This window comes from Schistocerca nitens, chromosome 2 (assembly GCF_023898315.1).
Source record: "Schistocerca nitens isolate TAMUIC-IGC-003100 chromosome 2, iqSchNite1.1, whole genome shotgun sequence".
NCBI lineage: Eukaryota > Metazoa > Arthropoda > Insecta > Orthoptera > Acrididae > Schistocerca > Schistocerca nitens.
Window position 1 is genome coordinate 944,937,200 of NC_064615.1, and position 20,265 is coordinate 944,957,464.

The 20,265-nt window shown below is 40.8% G+C and overlaps 1 protein-coding gene across 1 annotated transcript in view; it reads right to left on the bottom strand.

The window, feature by feature from the left end:
• Positions 1-1,747: 1,747 nt before the first annotated feature.
• LOC126235464 (protein Wnt-4-like) overlaps positions 1,748-20,265 on the bottom strand; it is a 129,710-nt gene continuing 111,192 nt past the window's right edge. The window contains exons 5-6 of the mRNA XM_049944186.1: positions 11,010-11,173; positions 1,748-1,867 (exon numbers count right to left, since the gene is read on the bottom strand). Coding sequence (XP_049800143.1) covers positions 1,748-1,867; positions 11,010-11,173 — 284 coding nt within the window. The remainder of the gene's footprint in view (positions 1,868-11,009; positions 11,174-20,265) is intronic.

Below are 20,265 nucleotides of genomic sequence, written 5' to 3' on the forward strand. Positions count from 1 at the left end.
CAGCAGTACTGAATGCATAAAACTGGGTCAACTGTATATCAATAATGACAGTTTTTGCCACACACAAATGACATACTTACAAAAACCAAATGTTACAACATCCCACTGATGACAATTCAGTTTGCAGAATGGGTTACACAGACACTGGATGAAAATGATTGTTTCACCTGTGACCTACTCTTTTTGGATGAAACGAATTTCTGTATGAAGGGGTGGGGTAAATAAACAGAATCACAGACACTCTTCAGATGTCAATCTTCAGTGGATGGATACATCAAAGATAGTTGGCACAATGACCTGAAATATGGAGTTCTTATATTAGTGGACCATTCTTCATTCAGGGTACACTAACAGCTGACCATTATCTATATCTGCTAGATGAAGATGGGCTGCGAACTTTTTTTCAGCACAATGGGGCCCAACATAATAATGAGCCAGCTGTCTGGATAATCTAAATATCTTGTTTCTCCGAAGATAGCTAGGTCATAGTGGTCTGGTGGAGTTGTCACCACATTCCTTCAGTTTAAGACCACTAGATTTCTGTCTGTGGGAGCTTGTGAAGGAAATTATTTGTGCAGTGAAGATCAGAATCCTGGCACATTCCAGGGAGTGGATTGTTGATGCTTGTGTCTGCATCCTGGTACATGAGTTGGTTAAAGGCCATGAGGACTGGATGAAGCAGATAAAAATAACCTTACAGTAAGTTGGACAACTTGACAAGCACATCCTGTTTGTCCACTGGGACATCTTGAGCCCTTTTTTCCATATTTTTGAAAATACTCATCACACAATATACTACACATCACAACAGGTATCATAACAATTTGAAGTTATTGTTACTGTGTGGTTGGGAAAGTAAAAATGTGTATTAGTTTCAGTTTTAATACTTGTTCAAAGTTATGCTATCATTCATATTAACTATAGAGCAGTCTTAAAAGCATGTTATTTTCTTTATATTTTACCTACCAAAAGCAAATCCAATGTTAATAAGAAGTCAAAACAAACAGGGTCAGTTCAGTATTGCACGTTTACTTCAAAGTATCGAGATATTTGTATCAAACTGGAATTCAAAGCTATCATATTAAGGGAATATAAATACAGAAAAACATATTTATTACTGTTAATTCTTAATAATATATATTACAAATAAAAATGTGCAAATTTTCCTATAAACATAACAATACACTTTTTCTAATACTGTAGAGGACATAGATTCTTTTAAAATCTTCATTGATGATCACAACAGGAGTTCATCACTGATATGAAAAGTGCACCTTTTTATTTACAGTATCCTTAAAGTAATAAATTTCAGCTTCCATTTCTGGCCATGCCCAGTGTTTTTCTTTCTTAATCATGCAAGTTATTCAGAATATTATCAAGCTGCCTTGCTCCTATACTGCACTGACTTTTCCAGAACAGCATTTACCCTCATATTCCGAAATGACAATCATTTACATGAAAGTTCTCTTCAAATATAAATAGTTTACTGAACATATCAGTTAATAATAATTCTTTTAGAACCTTATCCTCTCCCAATGAAAACAACATGACAGGTTTACAAGTTTCATTTGAACATGCATATTGCTGTTTACATCTAATTCAGCTACATCACTGAAACTTGCTGGAGCATCTGTAGGCATAATAAATTTAAACAAAGTTCTAACTGTTGCAGCATGAGTCCTTACACCTCCTCTCATTTTCAGTCCTGATTGTGGTTGTGTTATACGGAGTTTGATAAACCATCAGTTCAGTCTCTTCTTTCACCTTTCGTGTTTGTCTCCATGTCACTACTTAGTTCCTCATTCTCATAAAATTCTCTGACATCTTCTGCAGATACACTCATACTTGGTTCTGTCAGCAACTTACTCTGTTTGACAACCTTCATATTCAGAGCTGACTGTCTTACTGTCTCAGAATATTTCTAGGATTCAGTTTCAACACTTCTCATCAGTTACAGAAGACTCATTTCTAGCATAATAAGGGAGTCATTGTAAGACTATCACAGTTCACAAGATATAGTCAACATTTCTCAAACAGAATGAAATTTTCACTCTGCAGTGGAGTGTGCACTGGTCACTGGTGTGGAACTTCCTCTCAGATTTAAACTGTGTGCTGAACCGAGGCTTAAATTCAAGACCTTTGCCTTTCATGGACAACTGCTCTATCAAGTAAACTACCCAAGCATGACTCATGATGTGTCCTCATAGATTTACTTCCACCAGTACCTCACTTCCTACCTTCCAAACTTCATGGAAGCTCTCCTGAGAACCTTGTAAGACTATCACTCCTGGAAGAAAGGATATTATGGAGACATGGCTTAACCACAGCCTGGGGAATGTTTCCAGGATGAAATTTTCAATCTTGATTCTGGAAACATCCACCAGCGTGTGGCTAAGGCACGTCTCCACAATATCCTTTCTTCTAGGAGTGTTAGTCTTGCAAGGTTCACAGAAGAGCTTCTGTGAGGTATGGAAGGTGGGAGACGAGGTGCTGGTGGAGTTAATCTGTGAGAATGGGTCATGAGTCATGGTTGGGTAGCTCAGTCAGTGGAGGTCCCAAGTCTGACTCTCAGTCTGGCACACAGTTTTAATCTGCCAAGAAGTTTCATTTCTCAAACATTTTTATTAGGAGATTTGTAGGAGCTATTTGTTCACTTAACTAGAGGGCCTTTGCCAGTAGGCCACTAAATGTATCCTTTGGAAGACACTGTTTCTTCTTTCCTTCTGGAGTCTTCCTCCAATGAGAAAGAATATCTCTCCATTAAAGAAGAAAATATGCCACATCTAGAGGCTGCAGAAGATGATTAGCATTTGATGGCAGGCAAATGAACTTAGTACTACTTTGCTCAAACAGAGCCAAATTTTTCATTGAGATGTAAGAAGGGAGATTATCACCAATAATTACTCTCCAGCCATCATTCTTTAAAATGAAGGGGAGGAAGGGAGCTTGAAACCAGTCATCGAACACACACTGTTCCATCCATCCACTGCCAGATGAATTCGTTCATGTTCCAGAAGGTGAAATATAAATCCAGTCAGCCTGTTTCTGCTTGTATTTGAAACTAAGACACGGAGGAAGGAATTCTCCTACTTCATTACCACAGAACATGACAGTAAACTGTGATTTGTAGGTGTTTTCAATTATCTTAGCATGTTGAAATATGTTACTGCTATGTCATGAAACCAACTTTTCATAAAACTGAAAACGTTTTCAGCAGTTACACCTCCAACTTCATAATTGTATTTTTCTACAAAAGTGTTCATTAATCATAACTTACAGCAGAAAGTTCCTAGAAATACTTGAGAAACACAGTTCTGAACTGTGTCTCTCTAAAACTGCCTTTCCCCCATCTTATGCAGGCATTTTATCTTTAAAGCTACCTACTTTTCTTTTACTGAAGTCAAGATACAGTTGATTTTGGAAGACCCAAGTCAATGATAGTAATACAGTGTTCTATTTAGTAATCACAGTGGGCCTTCCAATTTTACAGCTGTGCTTGTTTTTCAATTTGTTGGTAATGGTTTGTCTTTCAATGTAGTATTTTTTGCAGCTTCACTCTGGGCAATTTGTCCAGCATTAATTTCTTATAATGTTTTTCATAGGGTTTTATTCCAGTAATGGGGCTTTGCACTATATTTCCGAGAACCTGGTTTGGAAGTTTTTTTCTGTAGAAGAAAAACATAGTAAGCTTACTGTACTATTTCACTTCATGGACAAATGGAGGCTTCAAGTGAACATTGAAGATTATATATTACTGACCTACAGTAATGTTTGAATAACTTAGAACTGAGTGACATAATAAGTTATGTAACTGTCTGCAGCAAGTTTCTTTAATAACTGGAATATGAATCTCTGAATCTGTATTCAGATAAGTGCCCATATTGGCAGGCTCAACCATAAAAAAAGCAGGTGATTCATGCTGTAATAAGATATTTTCTCAATATCAGTGTTAAAGTTTGTTAATTTATTATTGTAGTTTCAATTTCAGATAGTGGAGAGATTGAAAGAATGTATGATGTGATGAAGGAAATTATTCAGACAGTTAAAGGAAGAGAAGGAAAAATAGTAGGAGAACATGGATGGGGGGAGAAGAGAGGAGGGAGGTCAGGGGAGGGGGTAGGAAAAGAAGACAAAGCCACCTGGTAGAATTTTGATGTAAGAAGAAAATATGAAAATGCTGAAAATGAAGAGAGAATAGGGAATACAGATCTCTGAAAAATGACTTGCCAAGAAGAACAAATTGGCTAAGCAGAATTGGCTGGAGGACTACTGCAAGGCTACAAAAGCATATGCAGCTAGAGGATATATATAGAGAATCTATATAAAGGAAGCATACTTGAGGATGATATTGTAGAAAGAGAAGAGGAAGTAGGTGAAGATGAGATAGAAAGTGTGATTACTGCAAGAAGAATTTGACATGGCACTGAAAGTCCTATGTGGAAACAATGTCCCTTTCAATTAATGACAGAGAGCGGGGGCATTTGTCTATAGTTATCAGAGCTAACAGACAATCAACTTTACATGAAATAAGCACAGAAATCAATGTGAGACATTGATCTCTGAAAAATGACTCGCCAAGAAGAACAAATTGGTTAAGCAGATTTGGCTGGAGGACTACTGCAAGGCTACAAAAGCATATGCAGCTAGAGGATGTATATAGAGAATCTATATAAAGGAAGCATACTTGAGGATGATATTGTAGAAAGAGAAGAGGAAGTAGGTGAAGATGAGATAGAAAGTGTGATTACTGCAAGAAGAATTTGACATGGCACTGAAAGACCTATGTGGAAACAATGTCCCTTTCAATTAATGACAGAGAGCAGGGGCGTTTGTCTATAGTTATCAGAGCTAACAGACAATCAACTTTACATGAAATAAGCACAGAAATCAATGTGAGACATACAACAAACCTATCCGTTGAAAGAAATGTTGTGTGGCTAGGGCCTCCCGTCGGGTAGACCGTTCGCCTATCCGTTAGGACAGCATGATGAAATTGGGCATTAATGGGCTGTGGCTGGAGATGAGCAATGCGAGTGCCTTTGCTAACAGCATGACATCAACTGCAGTGCCTCTCCTGGGCTTATGACCATACTGGTTGGACCCTAGATGACTGGAAAACCATGGCCTGGTCAGATGAGTCCCAATTTCAGTTGGTAAGAGCTGATGGTAGGGTTTGAGTGTGGCATGGACCCCATGAAGCCATTGACTCATGCTGTCAACAAGGCACTGTGCAAGGTGGTAGTGGCCCCACAAAGGTGTGGGCTGTGTTTACGTGGAATGGACTGGGTTCTCTGGACCAACTGAGCTGACTGTTGACTGGAAATTGTCATGTTTGGCTATCTGGAGGCCATTTGGAGACGTTTATGGACTTCATGATCCCAAACAACGATGAACACTGGGTGACAATTATTTGCAATTGGCTTGAATAACATTCTAGATAATACAAGTGAAAGCTTTGGCCATTCAGATTGCTCAATGTGAATCCCATCATATGTTTATAGCATGTAACAAAGAGGTCAGTTTGTGCAAAAAATTCTGCACTGGCAACACTTTAGCAGTTATGGATGGCTATACTGGCAATATGGCTCAGTATTTCTGTGGAGGACCTCCAATAACTTGTTGAGGCCTAGATGTGTCAAACTGGTACACTACACTGGGCAAAAGGAGATCTGACACAGTATTAGAAGATATCTCATAACTTTTGTCACCTCAGTGTAGATTACAAAATCAGACACTAAAATTTTAGCTGAGTTTTGCTATTTGTGATGCACAGTAACTGATGATGACTAAAGTACAGATGATACAAATTGCAGACAGGTTAATTTTCTAAAATTTATTAACAGCTAATATAAATGTAAGCATTAGAATGTCTTGTCTGTAGTTATTTTTCTGGGATGTAGCCTTGTGTGGAGGTGAAACATGGATGGCAGGCAATTCAGACAAGAAGAGAATAAAAGCTTTGTGTGGTTCCATAGAAGACTACAGAAGATACATGACTAAATCAAATAGCAAATGAGTTGGTACTGAATCAAACTGGAGAAGAAGAAATTTAGTATAGCTTGATGGAAATAAATTACAATGACATGAACACCCTTAGCTGCTTACAGGCGTTGACTTACGTCAACAGGGACAGATGAAAATGTGTGCCCTGACCAAGACTCGAACCCAGGATCTCCTGCTTACATGGCAGACACACTATCCATCTGAGCCACCGAGGACACAGAGGATAGCATGAAGCATGACTGCAGAGATTTATCTCTGGCACACCTCCCGCGAAACCCACATTCTCAACGCATTGTCCCGCACTACATTCGTAGTGCCCCCGCCCATTATACTCATTACTTGCGGCGCGTTGCCGATTCCCGTAAGAGTTCGAGCACTGTTTGTGCATCCGCACAGAAGAAGAAGATGGTCAAGTGGCCAGTGAGCCTTATATATATATATATATAAAGAAAGATGATGAGACTTACCAAACAAAAGCGCTGGCAGGTCGATAGACACACAAACAAACACAAACATACACACAAAATTCTAGCTTTCGCAACAAACTGTTGCTTCATCAGGAAAGAGGGAAGGAGAGGGAAAGATGAAAGGAGGTGGGTTTTAAGGGAGAGGGTAAGGAGTCATTCCAATCCCAGGAGCGGAAAGACTTACCTTAGGGGGAAAAAAGGACGGGTATACACTCGCACACACACACATATCCATCCGCATATACACAGACACAAGCAGACATTTGTAAAGACAAAGAGTTTGGGCCAAACTCTTTGCCCAAACTCTTTGCCTTTACAAATGTCTGCTTGTGTCTGTGTATATGCGGATGGATGTGTGTGCAAGTGTATACCCATCCTTTTTTCCCCCTAAGGTAAGTCTTTCCGCTCCTGGGATTGGAATGACTCCTTACCCTCTCCCTTAAAACCCACCTCCTTTCATCTTTCCCTCTGCTTCCCTCTTTCCTGACGAAGCAACAGTTTGTTGCGAAAGCTAGAATTTTGTGTGTATGTTTGTGTTTGTTTGTGTGTCTATCGACCTGCCAGCGCTTTTGTTTGGTAAGTCTCATCATCTTTCTTTTTAGATATATTTTTTCCACGTGGAATGTTTCCCTCTGTTATATATATATATATATATATATATATATATATATATATATATATATATATAATGGGCGGGGGGACTATGAATGTAGTGTGGGACAATACATTGAGAATGTGGGTTTCGCGGGAGGCTTGCCAGAGATAAATCCTGCAGTCGTGCTATCCTCTGTGTCCTCGGTGGCTCAGATGGATAGAGCGTCTGCCATGTAAGCAGGAGATCCTGGGTTCGAGTCCTGGTCGGGGCACACATTTGCATCTGTCCCTGTTGACATATGTCAATGCCTGTAAGCAGCTAAGGGTGTTCATTTCATTGTAATTTCATTCTAACGAGCTGCGTGGTCACCGATGGTATCTGTTCTTCCGGACATGTCCAAAAGAAAAGATACCATTTTAATATATATATAGTTAAGGCTCACCGGCCACTTGACCATCTTCTTCTTCTGTGTGAATGCACAAACAGTGCCTGAACTCTTACGGGAATCGGCAACGTGCTGCGAGTAATGAGTATAATGGGCAGGGGCACTACGAATGTAGTGATGTAGTGTGGGACAATACGTTGAGAATGTGGGTTTCATGGGAGGCGTGCCAGAGATAAATCCCTGCAGTCGTGCTATCCTCGGTGTCCTCAGTGGCTCAGATGGATAGAGCATCTGCCATGTAAACAGGTGATCCTGGGTTCGAGTCCCGGTCAGGGCACACATTTTCATCTGTCCCCGTTGATGTATGTCAAGGCCTGTAAGCAGCTAAGGGTGTTCATTTCGTTGTAATTTCATTCTGATGAGCTGCATGGTCACCGATGGTATCTGTTCTTTTGGACATGTCCGAAAGAACAGATACCATCTTAGTATATACATTGATGGAAAGAAGTTGTCGGTGAATAGTACACATCCTGAGGCATTAAGGAGGTGGTTCAAATGGATGTTGATTTGGTAGTTATGCCAAGAGGAAAAGGCTTGTTCAGGACAGACTAGTGTGGAGAGCTTGGAATGTATCTGGGGGTAGGCAAAAATGCAAAATTCTTTACTTAAGTAGTTAGCCCAAATCTTTGTTATATCTCACTATATGAATAAATATGTGTAATACATGTGATTAAACAGAAGTTGTTATTTAATTCACTGTGTTGTAACTACAGAAGCATTTCTTTCAAGTTATTGTCAAACGCAATATGTATGTTGAACATACAGCAATAAAGGTTCACCATCTCATAATTTATTTTGTGACAGAGGAGGCATTCAGAAAAAAATTAGAAGCCACTATTTATTTAACAACTGTAGTTTTCCTTTACACAATTTGTTAAATATAGTGAGTGAGATACAAATTTAAGAAATTATTAGGATTATGTTAGAATGTTTTAGACTGAAACTTAATATTCAGTATTTAGTCATAAGTATTCTGAATATAAAAATGCATTAAGTTTTGTTAGAAACATATAATTTAAAATGGAATAATTCCATGTAAAGAACACGATTTACAAAAAATTAGTCAACAGATAAAATTTAATTGTATTAAAATTCCAAAAACCTCATTTGAAATGTTATTTTTTACATATGAGAGAAAATCATTTTTGTTACAAATGCTGCAATGAAAAAGAAGCAGAAGTAGTTATCAAACCAGTGTGATATTTTAATTCGTCATCATTTGCATGTAATGGATTGAGTGAAGGTGGTGATGCCTCTCTGGAAAACTGCCCCAAAATCAGAAGTTTTTGAGGAAGAAAGGGACTGGCAGGAGCACTGGTAAAGTAACTCCCCAAAGAACTGAGCCCTTGTTGCTTACATGAGCAAACAGTTTCCTGGTTTTGACCTGCCATGAAGACTCTTGAGAAGATTAAACAGAATAAGGGCAGGAACAGGCCACTGTAAAAGCTTAATGACAAAATTGGATCTTGTAAGTGATCCTTTCCATGAGGGTGGTGAACTTCAAACTATGGACCTTAACTTAAATAGTTTAATTTATGATTTCAAAGGAGGAGCAATTAAAAACATCCAAAATGTCTCTGGAGAAGCCTTCCAGTGTCTGAATAATCTGCAGTGCACTATTTGACTACAGTGTGTGTGGTGTAATTCTTGCCTCATTAATAGACTACTGATTTTTTTAAAAATAATTGCTTTAGGTTAAGAAATTTGCATTAAATTTTGCTTAAAAATGGAATAAAGTGCAGTAACAAATTTGAAATTTTGACTGTCACTTTTGGCAAATTAGCTATGAATCAGACAAGAGTTTAAGAGTACTGTGAATGTTTCAGAGAAGGTGGAGAAGACACTGAAGATGACAACTACCCTGGACACCCTAGAACATTGTGGAAGAATAAAAAAAAATAGCTCTGGAAAATTGCCAAATTACAATCAGTGAGGTTGCTAATGATGTCTACATATCCTATGGCTCATGACTAGCAATTTTTTGATGTTTTGGGCATGAAATGTGTAGCAGCGAAGTTTGTTCTGAAGTTGTTGAATTTCGACTAAAAATGATGTTGCATAGACATTGCTCATGAATTGATGAATGAAGAGGGTAACTATCCAGAACTTCTAAAGAAGGTGACAAAACGTGGGTACATGGGTATCACATCAAAACCAAGGCCCAGTCATCACAGTGGAAACTGTCTGAAGAGCCAAGACTGAAAAAAAAAGAAAAAAAAAAAAAGATTGACAATTTCAATCACATGTGGATGTTCTTCTCACTTCTTTCTTCAGTTACAATGGGATAGTGCATTATGAATTTCTGCCTTCTATGTATGGTGAGTATGGAATACTACCTGGAAGTTATACACCGTTTGTGTGAAGCAATCCGAAGAAAACAACCAGAATTGTGTCAAAACCACTTGTGCAAATTTCGTTACGATAATGCTTCTACTCATATCTTAAAGCTTGTTTGTGGGTTTTTGGCAAAAACAAAAAATGTTATGTTGCCTCAGCAACTGTATTCACTGGACATGGTCGCCTGCAACTTCTTTCTATTCCTGAGGCTGAAGAGAACCATGAAAGGACAGCATTTTGCCTCTATTGATGAGATAAAAACAGGGTTGCTGAAGGAGCTGAACACCATAATGACAAGTGAGTTACAGAAGTGCTTCCAAGATTGGAAAAAATGCTAGTATGAGCGTAGTGTATCTGAGGAGAAGATTCTTTAAGAAAAACAAAAATTCCCATTACCTTTTGCTCACACTTTGTGTGCATGGCTGCACACACACACACACACACACACACACACACACACACACACACACAAAAAAGTGTTTCAAATTCTAGAACAATACATTAAAATTTCTAAATAATTTAAATAACAAATATTATTCTATTCTCATTTTATAATATACCACCATACTAAACTTGCAGTTTTCAAAAACATATACTTTTGTTAAAATTAATGCTCCACTTAGAAAATTATAGTAATTAAAAAAGTGTATGCTTCAAGAAGCTTCATATGTCAAAAATATGTTATAAATAGGAGAAAACACACCAACTGCCTTGTTATGTTATGTTACGTTCAGGCTATTTATTGTTATCAGCATGTCACCCATCTCATACTCAGTTTTATAATATGCTGTGGTGAGTCTTTTTAATGTTCTTGTGATGTGTAATCACACCATGTAGTGCTGTGAAAAGTTGTTTGGATGAAAAACATCAAAAAATGAAAGGCAGCTGAATAAAGATGGAAAAAAGTGGAGTAGACTCAAAAGTGTAAGAAGAAAGAAAGATAATGGTTATGTTGAAACATATTTTTGTTCATTTCAATGTACATGTGGGTGTTCCAGTACTATACCATTGTTGGAAACACTAGAAACACACTACTGAATGGTTAACGCTTTATTAGTGACCATCTTTACACAAAGATCATGGTGGATAACAATGACAACAACACAAAAACGTGGCAGACAAGGGCACACACTGCAAAATAATCAAAGGAGTTAGCCCTTACAGAGGTGGTAGTTGACACATACTGAGTTGACTGCCACCGTAGAGCCCCTCCTGGTAGTGCGGAGCCCAGCAGAGATTGTGGACAAGCTCCCGATGTGATAAGAGCTGGTGTGACCAGCTGTGGTGTAGCTGTCATGGGAGGGAAGGCGAGGCTGGACTGCTTCTCTGTGAGAAAGAAGGAGGTGAAGAAAGCAAGTAACGTTGGTGCCAAAAAGAGAGGCAGAGGGGACCAACAGCATGGGGTGAAGGATGTGAAGGGGGGGGGGGGGGGGAGTGGGTTGAGGACGTGGAGAGGAGAAGGATGGCAATGGTAAGCTGCCTGTAGGAGTCTATGAGACAGTAATGTTGGCCTCATCTGTGGAAGGAGGTAAAGGGTAATGTTTGAGAAGGGTAATGTGGGTAGTGTTGGGGTCATCAAAGGAGTGGGGAAGAGTATGGAGAAAGAAGAGGACATCATTGTGGATCTGGATCAAAAGATCTTTGGGAGTGAATGGCGAGACATTGATGGAGAACATGGTGCTGGTGAAAGATGAGCCATTAGAATGAGCACACAAGAACCATTTGCTCCGAACACAACACTAAGGGAATCACTGTAGCACTGAAAGGGAGGGGGGTCAGAAGAAGTTGCAAGAATCAGTGCACTTTGACCTAACAATGGGTTGTAACACTCAAATGGAGTAGGTTCAATGGATGACGGGTCATGCAAGGCGGTGTCATCAATTGCATAGGATGGTTTTAACCTGTGCTAGGATACAGTTTTTGGTTTACTGTTGAGGAGAGTAACAAAGGTGTTGTTAGAACATGATAGTACCTTGTGAGGGCCCAAATAAGGGAGCTGCAAAGCCAAGTGAACAGAGTCATCACAGAGCATGACTTAGTTGCAAGTGGTGAGGTTGCTGTGAAAGAAGGTATGCAGTGCTCTGTGGGCATGGGGCACACAAATGTGTGAGATCTGTGAGCAGATGTGCTTGACTACTGCAGGTAGACCAGAGGGGAGAAAAAGGTTGGAGTCCTCGGCATACTCTTTGAGAAGGATCAAAGGTTTGCCATACTGTATCTCAGCTAAAGATGACTAAGGATCCTGTTTAAAGGCGGTACAAATGTCCAAGAGGACCAATGGCAACACTTCCTACTAACCACTAGTGCGATACATGAGCACCGCTTTCAGAGTGCGATGCCAGCATTCTTCAAGTCCATTATTTTGTGGATGGTAGGCAATGGTACAGAACTTAGGAACGCCACATAGATTACAGAGCTTAGCAAAAAGGAGCAACTTGAATTGCCGATGCTGATCAGTGGTGATTGAAGATGGGCAGCCAAAATGGGCCAGCCAGGTGTGAACAAAGGCATGGACTACTGAGTTGGCTGATATGTCAGCAAGGGGGATAGCCGTCACCCACCTACTAGTCTGGTCAATCACAGAAAGAATGAGTTTGAAATCTTCCGAGGGAGGTTGGGGATCAACTATGTTGAGATATACACTGCGAAAATGTCCTTTCGGGATGTCAAAATGTCGAAGATGAGGTTGTGTATCTTGACTGACTTTGCTACTTTGGCAGCAAATGCAGCCACATGCGCAAGTGCGGCAGTCATGTTTGATATTCGACCAAACAAAAGCATTCAGTAAGCAGGCTTGTGGCGGCGTTAATGTTGGGTGGGCCAGGTCGTGAATGGCATTGAAGACTGCGTCGTAGGGCAGAAGGAACTACAGGACATAGTGTGTGGGTAGAAGTGTCAAACAACACTGGAGTAAGCTGATTCAGGCAGGCATATACACTGATCATCCAAAACATTATGACCACTGCCATCCCGACATTGGATGCCACCTGGTGGTGTTGGGAGCACGTGACGTGGTAACAAAAATATGTAAGTGGAGCAGACATGGATGGGGGACCATCCTAGCGAAATATGGGCTGTAAATCGGGAAATCCCTTGAGATAAGATATTTTGACAAAGGACAGATCATTATTACCCAGAGCCTTTGAACGAGTAACTTGAAAACGGCGAAGCTGATCGAATGTTCACATGCTGCTGTCGTGAGCATTTATGGAAAGAGGTAGAACAGTGAAACAACCACTAGGCACTAAATTGTTGGTTGTCGACGACTCTTCACAGAGCTTGGGGTTCGGAAGCTCGTCTGTTCTGTAAAGTAGGATAGATGGTGATCTGCGGCATCTCTGCCAAAAGAGTACAATGCTGGTGAACGCACAAGTGTTTTGCAGCACACAGTCCATCATACATTGTTGAACACGGAGCTTCATAGTAGACTAGCCCTACGTGTTCACATGTTGACCTAATGACACTGTCAGTTGTGATTGCATTGGGTATGGGACATCAGGATTCGACTGTCGACCAATGGAAACCTGTAGGCTCTTCGGGTGAATCACATTTTTGCAACACTGGAACTATGGTCGTCTCCACAAACGCTGTCATCAAGATGAACGGCGGCTCAAAACGTGCAGTGTGCCACAGACGCAGTCTGGTGGGAGCAGTATTACACTATGGGAGACACTCTCTTGTGCTTGCATGGGACTTATGGTAGTAATCGAAGGAACGCTGACAGCTGCATCACTTAATGCTTGATGTCTTCCCCGATGGTGATGTCATCTTCAGTAGTATAACTGTCCATGTCTCGAAGCCAGAACCATGCTACAATGGTTTGAGGGACATTATATTGAACTCACGTTGAAGTCTCGGTGACCAAAGTCGCCTGATGTAAATCCGATGGAACCCATCTGGATCGCTATCGGGCGCCATCACCACATACGCAAATCAGAGGACCGTTATTTATTCAAAGTACGTTACCTATTCATGGGTGTCTAATGCCACATACCTACACAAACCTACCAACAAACTGTTGGATCCCTGATACCCAGAATCAGTGATGTATTTCATTTCAAAGGCAGACAAACAAGTTATTAAACAGGTGATCATAATGTTTTGGCTCAGTAGTTAGATGAGTCATGTAACCAATTCCATACATCAGGGTCTTGTTGCTGCAAGTGAGCCAGCTCGAACAGTCGAAGGGGCCAAGTAATGGAGTGAATTCTCAACATGTAGTCCACGACATTTTCAGGACCTTTGATGTAACGGGCGTCTGTAATGTACTGAGAAATGAAGTCCATATGTTGAAAACGACGAGGGAGAATGTCGGTAGCAGGGTTATTTAGTGCCTCCGCAAGGGGGCAGTGGCCCATAAAGATGGTAACCTCATGACCTGCAGTGTCTTCTCAGAAGCATTTCACTGCCTCATAGATGGTGTATCACTATCTGTCAAAAACAGACCGTTTGCTTTGGGAGGAAGACGCTTTCTTGGAGAAGAAGCAAAGAGGCTGTGAGATGTTGCCTATATGTTCCTGAATGATGGCGCCATTACAGGAGTCACTAGCATCAATGGTAATAGAGATACAAGCATTGGTAATGGAGTGCATGATTGTGATAGCATTGGACAGTACGACCTTGAGATTTTCAAAAGCTTGTAACATAGCATCAGAACCACTCTTCGTGATCTGGAAGTGTGCTTGCCTACTAAAGCATCCATAGGAGAGGCTTGAAATGAGGTGGCCTGCAAAGATCACCTGCAAAGATCATGTCAGGTCCTAGGTAGTAGCAGGTCAGAGATGAAGGCGACACGATCAGAAGTCGGACGAATGCCCTTGGTGGTAACTTCATGACCAAGGAAGGTGATGCTATGCGGAGAAGTTGAGTTTTATCATGATTAATTTCGCAAGGACTTGTAACACATGCAGTAGGTGTTTCTCATGTACATCATTGGAAGAGAAAAAGATAAGGATATCGGGCCAGACAGGAATAGCAGAATAACAGCGGGAAAAGTATAGGATTAATAAAGATCTGACAAGTTGGATGGCCGTTTTCAATTCGTAGGGTACGAAACAATATTTGATTGGGCTGAACAATGTAATGATTGTCGTTTTAGGGATGTCATCAGCTTGCGTAGGGATTTGATAGCCTTGTGGCAGTCTATGAAGTTAAACACAAGTGCACTATGCAGCTGTTTTGCAAAGCCTTGAATGTGCGGAATTGTACTGGACATGCCTTCAGTTTGCAGTAGTCTCTGCACAACCTGTAAGTTCCATCTGTTTTAGGGACCAGGTGGACAGGTGAAGATGAATACTAGAAGAACAGTTCCTGCACAGTGGCCTTAACTTGGCACAGTTTGTTAGCTGTGTCACCTTGCCTTGGAACTGACAGGAGAGCCTTCAGTGGTCATTAACCTATGACAAGTACTGTTTGAATTCGCCCTGAGGTGTGAAGAGGGGCTGAGGACATAACATGCAACACTGATACAAGAAGAGTCATTGACCTGTCGAGTCTGCAGGATGGCAGCTTTTGTGTCATCAGATGAAGTTGCTGCAGGTGGTATCAGAATGTATAGAGCACTGACCACATAAAGTGCACGTCAGGTTGTCTGAAGCATCCATGATCAGCTGAAGAGCATGTTGTTGCCAGCATGAAGGATGTCAGTGTCACAATGTTGGAGTAAGACATGATGAGGGAGGTAGCGAGTTGAGGTGTCAGAAGTATAGACTTGGATGATGGGTGGACAAGCGTGTCACAGCGAGACATGGGGAGCTAAGAAATCTGGTATGTGTGTGCCAGGAGTATGATGCAACAGTGCAACAGACTGTATGTCCTATGAGAAGCCAAATAGCTTAAATTAGGCACTTCTGAGGACAGAGTCTTGAAGTCTGCCATGTTGAAGGTCCATGGGAACTGCAGATTTGGGGTGAGCTGAAATTGTGGCACAGCTCCACAGTGGACTTTGATATCTGAATTATTAGGTGCACAGAATGTTTAGATGAGGGCATGATGCCCAATGGAGTGAGAGCTGTTGGGATAATGCTTGCATCCACTCTGGTGTCAGCAGGAAGCATGTATTTGTTAAACTGTCGAGCATGTAGAGGCATCCAGATGCAAGGTGATCATTGTATGATGATTGATTTTGAAGGCAGTGCCCTGGAGAAGAAGTGTGGGACATGGGGCCTACTGCACATGGAGGGTTGCAGTTATGAGGGTGCATCTCTGGATTTCATGTGTAACCAACACCGCGGGTAAGCAGAGTTGGGAGCAGGACGTAAAGTCACGACATCTGCCGCCACACTGCACTGGAAGCCATTGAGAGTAGAAGGTGTGGAGTAGGGGACAGGAAGTGTGAGATGTGCGGCTGGTCTGCATGTAGGTGGCTGCATTGTCCCATAATGTGAAGTGCGAGATCCTACATGATCTACTCTGGGTGGGTGAGGAGGAGGGGTAGGCATTTCCAAAGCATGACTGCCAACATAGGAAGTAGAATCCCTTCTTATAGACATGACGAACTAAATGCACACTATCCACATGTCGAAGTGTATGTTTCAGGGGTTCTGTAGACAAAGGTAAGAACTACAGCTGGATGTCGTATGGAATCCTGATGATCCAAATGGGCCACCAGACAGTGTCTGACAGGGTATTAAGATAGACAATGGCACATAGACTTCTACTATGGCTGACTCCGTATTTTTGCCACTTTGGAAACCAAACTGTGATTCCCTTAAAAGATTGCATTTATTCAGGTAATTCATTAATCTGTGGAAACCAAACTGTGATTTGCTTAAAAGATATTATTTATTCAGGTAATTCATTAATCTGTCTTTTGTAATTGCTTCTATTATTTTTGAGAATGCTGACAGCAGGGAAATGGGCCGGTAATTTTCTATGTCTTCTGCATTACATTTCTTAAGCAAAGGTACAACTCCTGCCTGTTTTAACTGCTCTGGAAATGTCCATGATGTGAAGGATTCATTTATTATATTTGTTAAGGGGCCTTGTATAATACCTGTGCATTGTTTCAGTATACACATTGGTACTTCATCTAAGCCTACTGACTTTTTATTTTTTAGTTTTTGAATTGTTTCACTGACTTCATTCTCTGTGGTTAGAAGTAACATCGTTGTATTTAGTGCAACATTATTTACAGGAGTTATATTTGTTTGGGGGAATTTTTGCTGTAACTTCTCTACAACACTTGAAAAATGCTCATTTACATAGTTTGCTAAGTGCTGTGGATCATTTACTACTTTATCTTCCTCCCTTAGCAGTATGTTATTCTGCATTTGTTTGCCTCTCCCCATTTCCTTCTTTATAACATCCCAGACTGTTTTGCTTTTATTCTCTGCATTGTATGTTATTTTGTCATTAAATGACTTTTTGTCATGAAGTGCTTCCTCCAGTGAATGAGAAAGAAGCTCAAAAACGATCTGCCTCACACTGAGGTATCTGGGGGGAGGAGGTTGAGTCAGGATTATATTGCTAAGTTAAAGGTCAGAGTGTAAGTGTCTGATGAGGCATACAAATTGTGAATTGTCATCACTGGTGATGCTGCTACTTTCAAAGTAGAGTTCTCCAGGTTGAATCATATGAAGGGGCTATCCTTGTTGAGGGGAGGCAGCTTAGGAAAGTGGTTGGGGGGGGGGGGGTGTTGTAGCCCAATCCAGCACCGGAACATAAAATTGTGTACTAGGTGAGGGCAGTATGCTCAAGTGAGCTAGGGCTGTGTGCGACAACAGTATAATGCCCAATGTTTGGCTGTAGTGGGTGGGGGGATGAGGGGGGGGGGGGCATTTTGGGTTGTCACGCCTCACAGCAGATGCAGTAGACATGGGCACAAATGTGGATGCTGCGGAAGACAAGATTGGCACAGGAGGAATAGCTGTGATTGTTATATCTTGAAAGAGTCTGGAATGCTCAAACTGAGTGGATGGGGCAGCACTGCCTGAGGGCTCAAAAAATGATACAGGTTTGGAGGGGTACATACTTGCATACTGATGCCATGATCCTGTTCGATCACCACTTGCTCAGTCTGAGCATTCATTGCACTGTGACCTGAAGCATCTGAAATAGTTGCTGTCGGTGGTGGAACCCAACGTGGGTATGTGAAGGTGGCGTGAGGGGCTGTGAGTGCATAATGGAAAGCAGTGTTCAACATAGTTGCAGCAACACTCTGCAATGCACTTGAATATGGAGGTTGGCACATGATATCTGACGTATCATACTACGAGGAAGCACTAGTTGTGGGAAACACTGTTCACAACAAACAGTGACGATCACTGTAGAGTCAGCATGACACAGAAATGCACAATAACAGGTTCACCACTTTCGGTACCCCAATACTATGCCATAGTTGGAAGTACTAGAGACACAGGATTGAATGATAAGTACTTTATTAATAGTGTCTTTATGCAGAGATTGCAGCAGATAACAAGAATGACACAAGATATTGCTGACAAGAGTGTACACTGCAAATCGAACTGAGGAAGCTAGTCCTCACAGAGGTGGTGGTTGACTTGTACTGAGTATGTGCAATTATAATAATCCTCAAGCTCATCATGTTAATGTATTTGTGTATTTATAATAATTTTGGGGGCTTATTCATGTTACTGTCTATGTCGGATGCAATTGTTTTGGAGGTCAGTAAAATTCATTATATATATTTGAATTAAGTGAACATGTGTGATAAATTTGCACAGCTGGTATAGGTATATCAGAAGCTTTGTTGGTACAATGAGACAAGTCAAAAATGAGTCAAATGAACTGCTTTGCATAATGGTACATTTGAAGAAGTTGAGGCTGACTTGTCTCTATAAATATATGTGTAGAGGCATATAGGAAAGAATTAACTTGCTTGTTGTGAGGTGGTAATAAGATAACTGAGGGAAGGAACATTGATAGGTAAGTATATGCATGTGAACGTTTAATGATATTAATAGGTTTATTTGCCATTTGTGAGTGAATTAATTGTTCATGGAAATAGCAGAAAGGAGTAGGTTGTAAGATACTTCTCAGTATTAATTTTGTGTACAGAATGGTATATGAATCTTTAGGAAAATTTATGGTTTACTTTATTTACTTGAATAAATATAATTGTACGGATTCTTAAATATAGGAATCTACATCTGAGAATTAATTTTCTTGGCACGGGAGGTGGAAATATCTGTATGAGTTACTGATCTGGTAACATTTTGGGAGGATTAGATGGCATGACATAGGATATGTTTAATCATGACATGTTTGCATTTGATATGTGTGTTTTCGTTTCACTTGTATAAACCACATTTGAGAACTGATCACAGTGGACACAGGGTGTTCCAGAGAGGGTTTTGATAGCCTGACTACTGGGAGCCAGAGGTCTGCATTTCTAGGCAATATTTTACTTATATTTGTTTGTATTTGATATATGGTTTGGCTGATGATGAGTGTACATGACTGCTGGTGTGCTGACAGACTTTGGTGACTCAAGAGTTTGATGACTGTAAATGATGGATGCCAAAGAGCACTGATGTTCTCATTATGTGTCACTGTCAAGTAACATAGCTCATTGAAACTTGGACCATACAAATGAGGGGCGATTAAAATGTTTCCGTTTGAGGAACCACTCTCTGTCTTCCACGCATCCCCAATCCGGGATGGGGAGGGGAGGGGAGGAGACAGGAAGTAGGAGCTGTTGTCAGTACCTGCATTCTACTCTAACTCAGGTCTACTCCGGGTCTTGGGAGCCATCGACGACACATGCACAGACACATACACACAGAAAACAGAGTAAACGCACTGCAACTGTAGGATATGCGGTTGGAGGTGACTGGATGCATTTAAGTACTGTGCTATACTATACCATCCAACCGAAAAAAATAGTGCATTTGCGCTAGGTGTTGACAACTCTACTACATTTACAAGCAATTTTAGAATTCGTGGCGAAAAGTAACGTTAAGATCGCATAAAAACGCATAAAATCGATAAAATTACGAAAGATGACGGAAGATACGTATAAATTGATGGGAACATACACCAAAATGCGGGAGAAATTGAGGAAGTACTTGCCTGTCTTCTGCTTGGCGCGGGAAAAATCTTGTACATGGAGACGAGTTCAAAAATGGTTCAAATGACTCTAAGCACTATGGGACTTAACATCTGAGGTCATAGTCCCCTAGACGTAGAACTACTTAAACCTCACTAACCTAAGGACATCTCACACATCCATGCCCGAGGCAGGAATCAAACCTCCGACCGCAGCAGCTGCGTGGTTCCGGACTGAAGCGCCTAGAACCGCTCGGTCACAGAGGCTGGCTTGGAAACGAGTACGCAGCCATAAGAAGCATACGAGAAAAATACACTCCTGGAAATTGAAATAAGAACACCGTGAATTCATTGTCCCAGGAAGGGGAAACTTTATTGACACATTCCTGGGGTCAGATACATCACATGAT